A 10,017-nucleotide genomic window follows, 5' to 3' on the forward strand; every position below is an offset into this window, starting at 1 on the left:
GTCTTAAAATCTAAAAAAATGTTTAAAATAAAAATGACAAAACAGAGCTACAAAGTACATTATATAAATTAGGGTGTTGTTAATGTATCACTAGTGCAAATACTAATGATTTCACTGCTAGGTCTGTTTTAGGCAGCAGACCTTACCTTACCTTTAGCTTTTACATTGAATATGGTCCTATTATTAGGGTAGCAAATATCCCATTTAGTCACAGAGAACTTTATTATCAATTATTAAAATAAAGCAGCCTGCTTGAGCTCTCATTCATTACTCAGTTAACTTCCTATTTAAAAGTTATCATTGAAAATATGTAATGCCTTCAATTTATTTAGCCATACCTTCACACTCTACCCTTAACAGTAGTATAACTGTGTTATTCCTTTTTTCCCAATGTTATTGATGACAAACACACTCAAATAGTTGAATGACAGGTAGCCCATTTAAGTTTTGTGTTTAAACTGAGTATCTGAGTTGTTCCACATGATGTGTGGTTTGGAGACGCTCACACTAAGATTCGTGGATGTAGGGAAGGAGGACATGCAGAGGGTTGGTGTGACAGAGGAGGATGCGACATAGGGTGAGATCTCTGGCGACCACTAAAAGGAGCAGCTGAAAGAAGAAATGGGGATCTTTGTTGGTCCATATAAAACATCAGTGTGGACAGAAGTTATGTAGTAGGCCAAGTAATAACAGCGCCTGTTGGTGGAAATGTGCTATGTGACTATGGAACAGTCAAATTAAGTTAAAGATTTAATTTCACCCACTTAAAAAAGAAAAGTATATGCTACTTTGGTTCTTTAAGAATTATACACGCCATTTTATTTAAAGCTTACACAATGTAAAAACTGCCATTTTGCTGTTGCATGAAATTTATCTCGTTAAAAAGTTATTTTTGTTCTTCTAAATTAAATTCGGTAGATTATGAAATTCATTTAGCATATCTAAAGAAAACTATGTCCATTCAGACCTTCTTTATTCCTCCTGCCACTGTCGGCGCGCTCTCAAGCGTAATTAAAGCGTTTGGGTGAGATATCAGAGAGGCGGAGTTTTCTGCTTTGTCCCTCCGCGGATACCGTAGTGAATGCATGGTCCGCGGGGATCAAGTTGAAGGTGACAGGCAGTGCCATGCCGGGATTTTTGCGTTTTTCACCGTTCACCGTGCTTGCTGCTGCTCTTGACGGGGAGAAAGAGCCAGCGGCTGCCCCATTAAACCTGGACGAACTGTCTCTGTACACCGCTCCCCAGGAGAAGTTTCGGTACGTCGAGGACAAATCGGGGCAGTTGGAGGAGAGTGTCGCCAACCTCAGGAAGTTAGCGGAGCCGTATACTGCTTGGTGTCAGGCCACCTATGAGAAAATTAAACCCAAAGTTCAGGGGGTCGTCCAGTTTGGGAATGACGCCTACGTCTACCTGAAGAACCCCCCGAAGGACTTCTACCCCCGGGCGGGAGTCATCGGCTTCACCGGAGTTCTTGGGTTGGTACTTGCCAGAGGCTCCAGGATTAAGAAACTCTTCTATCCGACCGGCCTGATGACCCTGAGCGCCTCCCTCTACTACCCGGAGCAGGCTGCAGCCATCGCAAAGTCAACCGGAGACTCCGTGTACGACTTGGCCGTGCAGAGCTACGCTGTGGCGGAGAAAATGCTGAACCCCCAGAGTAAAGCTGAAAAGGGCAGCGACTCCGAGACCAAACAGTGACCACGCCGGCGTGACTGCAGTAACTCAGCAATAACCAATCACACAGCAGCTTTATCCTGATACTGTACACTGGGCGCTTTCTAGACAGTGTGACTTTCTCATGCCCACTCTTTGCACGCAGCTTCACGTGCAACTCAGGCCGGGCATGGGCCGGTACGGGGGGCGGGGGATTTGCAACTTGAATGACTTCCTTGCGATTTGAATGTGTATTTATGTAGAGATAAAGCAGTGTCTTACATTAAAGTCGTTTTACCGCCTTATGTCTGTGTCTGTTATAATGCCACATATAGAAACAAGACGGACACCACCAGAGAAACATAATGCAATATTTTAATCATCAGTCATTTAAACTGTAACTCTGACTCCTAAACAGGAAAAAAAAAACAAAACAAAAAAAACAGTTTATATTCATAAACTTTAATTGAAGCTTATCAATACAGGGGTATTTGTAGGAATTTTTCAGTGGTGTGGCCACAGGAAATCACATTTAATCTGAAATAAATACAGTGCATTATATTTAATTTTGGTAATAGCACTGCACAAGTTAAAACAGTTTGTATGTCAGCTCTGGTGAAGAGTCATAATCCTGCTTAACTTTACCAAGGTTTTAACACCACACCTAAAGTACTCAATACTTAAAACTTCACATTATACTACAGCAGCACTGATTTTAATCTTGCATCTGGAGATGACTAATATCTACTGCTGAGTAATGTTAAATATCTTAGCATCATAGAAAAAAATGAAGGGCTAAGGTATTTCTGACCCTGAAGCTATATCCGTCTTTTACTCTATAATTGAAATTGTCCTTCAGAAAAGTACTTAAGTAAATGTGTTAAATTACTCTAGTCAACATACATTGGTGAAGGGCCAATCAAATTTCATGGGTGGATGGACAACCCCACATGCCCATGATAAGACATGATTGGCTGCCTTTTTAAAAATCCATCATTGCAGAGCAAGCATCATGACATCTACAGTGCAAGGGATTAACAGCAGTAAATGTAAGCTGTCTAACAAGCGGAAAGGGAACATATGCTATAAAAATCAGACTGAATTAGCAGTATGATCCTTCCTGTAATTTTCATTAGCTATTTTTGACAAACCGAGCAGCTTTATTTTTTAATTACCGTCTTACCACAGGGAATGAACACTGTGTGACTGTTTGACATCTTTATTTTCATCTCAGCCAAAAGGGGAGGAAAAAAAAAAAAGTGTACAAAAATTAAATATGAAGGGCTTCAAAGAAACCCTCTCAGAGCAGCACCAGCTTCTCATTGAGAGCAATCTGTGCTTGGGTGAGGTTGGACAGGTAGGTCACCATCAACAGGTCCTGCAACAACAAAACAGAGCATTTAGATTGACAGTTGTATTCAGAGTAAATAATGAAACAGGAGTCAAGGGTAAGTTTAGAAAGATTAACACTCAGACTAGTGATGCATTAAGTATTTCCATTTTGTAAAATGTAGGGACCATTGCAGAGTAAAGCAGTATGATGTAAGCAGAGCCCAGAGACCATAAATAGGAGGAGAGTCAATTTTAAATGCCAAAAATAACTCATTTAACTAAAACCTTATATAAAACATGATAATCTAATTTACTGACTTTTATAGCAAATATTTATGTTGAGAAAATACATATCAATAATAATTAGAAAAAAAAAAAATCATTGTCTATCACTTAGGTACTAAGCAGGTCACTGAAAGATATTTAGTGATTCAGCATCATCTGCGCTCAGTGAATCCTCTCACTCTAATTTTTAAAGTTCAGTTGCTGTTAATAACCCTTTCATACTGAACCTGTCACCGGCGACGCACGTCAAAAGTGCCATTGTTCGCTGTCTTCCAGCAACAATTACCGTAATAACCAGATATTGGCTGTGAAGTGCAATTTCTAAGCGTTCTGAAACCATTTGAATTTTTCAGATAAGACAAACGGTCACGTAATTATGGTAATTCAAAGTTCCTTTGATCAGCCGCCTCAGCGGTGATATGCTCCATGTTGACCAGCTGTTCACGGCAAGTAAAGGCAGTTAATGGGTGCTTCAGCGGCAATCACCACTGTTACAGGGTTAACCAGCCAGAGGGGACTCTTCCCTTCTCCCATTTTCTTCGCTGGTCCGGTTGATGTTGTCTCTCTGCAACTCCAGCCATGGTGGGAATGATATTCCTTCTACTGTGAAGATACACTGTAAGCTGGAGGGCCACTTAAACCAGAACCTGCAGCAGGTTAAGGCCCGGTTCAAGCGGCACTATACCGAACTCACCGCAGAACAAAGACACCCATTGCCAGCTGTGGTCTGAGATGGTGAAGTTGGGAGTTCATCATCATGATGAAGACTCTCACTTGAGCAGCAGCTGATTTTATTGCCAAGGTATTTAATCCTCACAAACAATTTATTTGCAGAGTAAATGTAAATGGTTTTCTTTAATCTGTAACTCTAAATGAGTAGGGACTGTGCACAGCAGGGTAATGCAGCAGGGAGTTTACAGTCCACAGTAAAAAAAAAATGTTTTTAATAACTATAAAGCCCATCTCACATGAGCAACCGCCAGTCTGCTTCCACTGCAGGAAGTTTGTGGGTCCAGATGGGAGCAAAGAGAGTTCTAAGTTGCAACGGGTTCGGATGCCTTGGAAGCCAAAAAGCAAATGATGGGGGAACGATGGGGGAGCTGACTGCTGCGCATTACATAAAGTGGACCAGGGGATTTGCCCTGAGTGATCTGGAGACATAGGCAACCTTGGATAATCGTTCCACAGGTTCAACTGTGAAACCTTGACTCTTATGTCTTCTAGATAGACACTGTTGACCAAAGGCTGTCTTTTGGTCATCTTGGTTTGAGCTGAACTAAACGGTGAGTGAGTTTAAACTTCTAAGGTGGGAAAAGAACAACGCTGCAACTTTTAAGCTGCAACTTAAAAGAAGCACTTACATTGATGTTGGAATTGAGCATGTTCTCAAAGTCCTCAGCTGAGATGGTGGGCACTTTGTTTACCAGGTCCATCAGGAAACGGCCCACACTGTTGTCTGCTGTCACCTTGCCAGACTGAGATAGACAGAACAGCATTACCTTCATAGCCATCATCAGCGCAAAGCTTAATTACCCCTCAAATGTTCCCAAGAGACCAATATTGAGTTAAATTAGCAGGGATTTAATTAGGAAAGAGAAAAAAAAAGTACAGCCTTAATACTCACCAGCACATCCTCAATGTATGCCAGCACTGTGGCCAACATGTCCTGTATCCTGGCTGCAGAGCCAGCCACCTGGGACAGGTCAGAGGTCAGCCCCTTGGTACGACTGGGAGTCACGCGTGTTCGCTGTAGAAGGTCCACTGAAGAACAAATACAGAGCATTTCAGTACAGTATATAGCCTTATTTCCTTATATATGCATACCAGTGAGTTGTCTGAGACACTGGGATTTAATTATTTGGTCTGTCTGGCAAATTAAAGATTCACAGATACTTAGTCACGAAGCATTTGTTTTCAAACAGTCGCCTTCATTTATTCTTTGTATTCTTACCGCCTATCCTCTCAGTGTCATAGTACACATACTTGACAGTCAGTGGGGTGAACATCACACCAACTGTCTTTCCTGGCACACCCATCTGCGCACTGTGTAGGAGACACACAAACACATTCAGAGAGGCACTTTCAGTCTGTAGCTGATCACATAAACAGAGTCACTGACAGAAAGATCAGCCAACCTGACGTAGGCGCGGATGTTCATTTTCCCGCTCTGCAGTGCCGTGTCCACAGTCAGGTGAATGGGATTGGAGGCCTCGCGGCTGTAGTACTCGTGGATGAGCACTGAATGTTCTGTGATATCAAAGCCTGTGGCATACCTGTGAGAAAAGATGAACTTCTGTTGAGGAATATTGTTCATTCCATCTTTACAAGCTAAAAATTGTAAATATTACTGACGCACCATCCAATGATGACCTCTGTGGGAGAAACCCTCTTGTGAAGCTCATACATGTTCTTGGCAAACTCCATGTCCACAGCAACCTGTTGTTAAAAAGGACACATTTAACAAGGCCTCTCTACTTTTTCAACTGCCAGTCCCTTAAACATTTACACAGAATTGTGTTTCAGTTGTGAAAGAGCCCAGTGAAAATTACACAGGCGTTAGCGATGGTTACAAAACACGCTACAGGGTGATTCACTGTCCCATGGAACAGGATTAAACATAGCCAGTGCTATCAAGAAGCAAAAATTAAGAGGACAAGTTTAGAAAATTACATTTTTTGGGCATCATTTTAGAAATGGTAAATGACTGCTGTTTGAACATCCTACTGAATTGAGTAGAGCATGTGTTTGACATCATTTGTCATCGAACAATTAGCAACCCCTTGAGCCTTAAGATGAGGCAACTATCATCCTGGAGACCACACACATCAGGTAAAAATGTTTAATGACAGGATAAAGGTGATCACTCAGAAGAACTTCGTGTTGATTTTTAGTGCTCCTGCCCCAACAGTTCCTCTGACTGCAGGGGTGAAGTGTTCAGTGTTTTCCTTTGATTTGTCTGTTACAACTGTGCAATTACATGAACTTTAATGTCAAATACAATTTTGGCTTCCAACAATTTTTAAACTAAGTTGATCGTGATAAAACAATTATTTTACATCTGTTGCTCTCTTTAAGCCCAAACTCACTTCCTGGCAGTGGGCTGATAATTTAAATAGAAATTCAAGAAAGAGATTAAGGGAATTCATTGTTATAATGATGACTGTAATTTTGACGTAATTTAATTTTACATTGGTGGGGGAGTGGGACCAGGTTTTTTTTTTTTTTCCCCGTATATTAAAACTTTTGCTGGACATCAAAGGAAACCCAGAGGGATTTTTAGCAAGCTTTTCATACGTGCAGTTTAATTTACTCAAGCTTAAAATGCATTTTTGTTTACCAAATATCCAAAAAAAAAACAGGCTAATGTACAGATTTTTATTGAAGAAGGTAACACAGACTCTTTGCCTTAACTACATGGGGATGAATCACGCTTACGTACATAGTCACCCCTCATAGGCCCACTGTGAGCCTGGAACCCCACCCATACTATACTTCTGAGTTTGCCCTCATTCAGGGCATTGTTTCTATTGTTTACTCAGCTACTCAGAAGCTGTGCCTTGCTATACCATTAAAATATATCAAAATAAAGTATCTGAAGATTATATGCAGAAAATAACTAAAGTTCTTCTAGCAGCAAGTCTTGCACACTAAGCTCCTATTTAGAAAATCCTCCAGAAATGTATTCAGCCTGTTATTTAGAAGCCTTGTCTAAATTAAAACCTTAATGAACAGCATGTATCAAAACCCAGACAAATCTGATTAAAACACAAACACACAGAAAAAAATACTTAGGGAATTTTTACAAACTTCTTTTGCTTTGTTGATGCATTCTCTCAAAGATTTTAATTCAGGAAACTTTGAGTTTGTGATATTTCTAGCTTAAGAATGTGTTTTTCTTTCAATCTTTCTTTAATACCCATCTCATCGATTCTGTCCATCAGTTCTTTATTCTGTGACCGATGTGAAATGGCTTCTGTAGTATTGAGCTTTTCTATTTGGCTTGGTGAGCTTAAAATCACTAACATAAGTTAAGTTACTGTAAATAAAGAGTTTAACTACATACCTCATCTTCAGACTCATTGTGAGGGACAGAGAAGCAGTTGGTCACCTCGATAGAGTGCTTGTCAATTGTACCTGAAAAAAAAAGCAAATATTACAGATGTTACATTATTGTTGCGACGAGCAGTTTCATTGTTAGTTAGCAACATGAGGATTCCCCATTATAACAAGAGCTAACATCAGCGCTAAGAACAACAGCAGTCTTTTCCAGTTGCTAAGCGTCACACAAGTACTAAACACAACATAAAATCAAGATGGTTTGCCAAACGGCCGAAATTTTCAACTACATGAGCATTTGAGTGGGTGGCCAGCTGTTCCAAGTGATGCTGCTAGCTGGCTAACAGCAGCTAATGCTAGCCAGCTGCTGCACTGTACCAGCGTGCGTTAGCGGCTAAGCTAAAAGCAGCTCTGCGGCAGCGGTTTGGTAAGAAGTCGGTCCAAGAGACGAAGAACAAACACTTCGTGTTTTTCACTCACCCAAAAGGGTCCCAATCACACGACTCGCTCCTTCATTTCTTCGCTCGTAAGAGTCGCAGATAGACGCGAGAACGACGGGATGAATTTTCACCACTGGCCCGAACACCGACATCTTGGAAAAGGAGGGTAAGCTGCTGATCACGCCGACTGATATGTCTATGGACGAGACCGACTGATCGCCGGCTTCGTTGATGCATTTACCGCCACCTGGAGGCTGGCGGCCGAATAGCGGTAGTATAATGCAAATTGTGATCAAGCCATTGATATCATTGTGATACAATAATGTATGACTGTATCTGCCTCTGTAAGCGTTTTGATTTTTTCTAATTAGTGAATTATTTTAACGGTTTTCCAGGAGCCCGATATACTAATAACTCTATAGCAGAAAAGCCACAAACACACAAATGTGCATTAGAATTGGACCATAATTTTTAAAAATATAATTAGCTATATTATGGAACATTAAATACGAGATGTTTATTCTTCTACCTTTTTACAGTGTAACTGCATCACAAAGACCTTTAATTTCCCCGTCAGTGAACTCTGCAGATGCTGAGGGTCTGACAGAGAGGCGGGAGAGGACTGTCCTTTCTGTTGTGGAAATGAGAAGCGTCTGAGGCAGGCAGGCAGGCAGGGCTGATAGGGGCTGGGCTGATGACAGCATCCTCCACCGCTCCACACCTGACCGACTCCATCAGATACACAGATGATGGAGCTCTCCGCGCTGCCGGGTTATTATCCTGTTGCCTCCATTTCGCACATCCACTGTCCGACACATGTTCTTCAAAACCCGTATCGTTAATCAGTGTACTTGAACTGTGTTTTTTTTTTCCTGTGGCTGTTTTTTTTTTTTTTTAAAGATTGGTTGGGCTGCTCGCTTTTTATTTATTTATTTATTTTGTGAATACTGAGCGGTCGGATCGAGGTGGTCTTTGTTTTTCCAGGAAAAGCGAACAGGAGTGGACTGATTATGCTGCATCGCTCGTGAACACCAGAAATGGGTGTCATCGAACCAAGGTTGCCAATCCCGGCTCGCTCTTGGACCGGATTTTCGTTTTTTTCTATGGGAAAACATCTGCCCAATCCGGGTCTTACACATCTACAAGTTGCTGCACTGAGCAGGTAGGATTTTACTCTTTTTTTCCCTCTTTGGTCTGTGTGACATTAATCCGAACCTTAGCTAAGCCGTTTGGTTTCTGTAGCCTTCTTGCCGGCTCACAGACTCCCTTTAATAGAGGCTATTTCTGATCCGTCCATCAGGCGTAGTGCGTCATCTTGACTGTCACCATCAGTCTCCTCTGGCGTCCAATCCGCCAGTTGTCCAAATGGACGCACATCATCCAAGGCTGTAGAGGACTAGGACTCCATTTTACTGAGTAAATATGTCACCATGGCTCATTATCCATACTTATATTTAACTCAGCTTCTTATATAGGACTTATGTAAGAACATTTCAGCAGGCCTACAGTATAAATCCAGCATATTTAAAATAGCACTAAGTGCACTTACACAATACACACATGCCTAAGCCACACACACACACACACACACACACACACACACACACACACACACACACACACACACACACACACACACACACACGCAGCCCTACCCCCAAGGCTTTTTTTTTAAACATACAGACCAGCTAAAGTGGCTCTAATATGCATATGCATGCTGCGCTCCAGGATTAGGTGGCCTTTCAAAAAACTAGTCTAATTTATTCTCCCCTTGTGTCTAATTTCCTAGGACTTTTAAAGCTATGCATATTTAATCCAAAAATAAGTATTTCTTTCTTTATTTTATTATTAAAATGTGTCAAATTAGACCTTAATAATAGCAATGAAAATATAAAAATTAAGATATGTTTATTTATAAATATATTAAAATTAATTATAGAAACACCAGAGTTCAAATGCTCCATCAAGGAGGTCCTTTTTCTTTAAAAAAAAGCAGTTGTCAGAGAATTTATGTGACAGCAAAACAGATAATCAATTCCATCATTTCATTTGATCAGATCATTGTGTTCTCCTTTATTCCAGGCTTCAGACAAGCAAACAAATGGTTCAATCAATAGGCAGTGGACAGAGTCTGCCTTAGGGAGGATATCAATAACACATTAATACTCTTCACACACACACACACACACACACACACATACACACACACACACACACACACACACACACACACACACACACACACACACAC

At 41.0% G+C, this 10,017-nt stretch overlaps 2 protein-coding genes and 1 long non-coding RNA gene across 3 annotated transcripts; 2 read left to right on the forward strand and 1 right to left on the reverse strand.

Annotated features, from left to right (window-relative positions):
- Window positions 1–483: 483 nt before the first annotated feature.
- On the forward strand, window positions 484–1,958 carry LOC115795617 (MICOS complex subunit MIC26-like). Its single transcript, XM_030751604.1, is given in 3 exon segments — window positions 484–546; window positions 1,041–1,084; window positions 1,086–1,958. Coding segments are annotated over 3 exon segments (720 nt in total). The 3' UTR covers window positions 1,699–1,958.
- A 141-nt stretch (window positions 1,959–2,099) lies between these two features.
- On the reverse strand, window positions 2,100–7,965 carry eif3f (eukaryotic translation initiation factor 3, subunit F). Its single transcript, XM_030751628.1, has 8 exons — window positions 7,807–7,965; window positions 7,334–7,404; window positions 5,627–5,706; window positions 5,406–5,543; window positions 5,222–5,313; window positions 4,895–5,031; window positions 4,632–4,745; window positions 2,100–3,031 (listed from the first exon to the last, which is right to left on the reverse strand). Exons 1-8 carry the CDS (start codon window positions 7,916–7,918, stop codon window positions 2,954–2,956), a joined length of 822 nt encoding a protein of 273 aa, XP_030607488.1. The 5' UTR covers window positions 7,919–7,965; the 3' UTR covers window positions 2,100–2,953.
- Window positions 7,966–8,461: 496 nt separating this feature from the next.
- On the forward strand, window positions 8,462–10,009 carry LOC115795637 (uncharacterized). The gene is made up of 3 exons (XR_004021268.1): window positions 8,462–8,928; window positions 9,067–9,182; window positions 9,849–10,009. It is a non-coding gene; the product is annotated as an uncharacterized LOC115795637 (long non-coding RNA).
- Window positions 10,010–10,017: the final 8 nt, after the last annotated feature.

Source organism: Archocentrus centrarchus, chromosome 17 (genome assembly GCF_007364275.1).
Source record: "Archocentrus centrarchus isolate MPI-CPG fArcCen1 chromosome 17, fArcCen1, whole genome shotgun sequence".
Lineage (NCBI taxonomy): Eukaryota > Metazoa > Chordata > Actinopteri > Cichliformes > Cichlidae > Archocentrus > Archocentrus centrarchus.

What these genes read in the sequence shown, in the direction of transcription:
- eif3f (XM_030751628.1), bottom strand. Translation starts at nt 7,918, where the DNA reads ATGTCGGTGTTCGGGCCAGTGGTGAAAATTCATCCCGTCGTTCTCGCG. An exon ending in TGTGATTGGGACCCTTTTGG is followed by an intron (nt 7,405 to 7,806) that starts GTGAGTGAAAAA and finishes TTTTTTTTTCAG; the next exon opens with GTACAATTGACAAGCACTCT. An exon ending in CATACATTGAGGATGTGCTG is followed by an intron (nt 4,746 to 4,894) that starts GTGAGTATTAAG and finishes TGTCTATCTCAG; the next exon opens with TCTGGCAAGGTGACAGCAGA.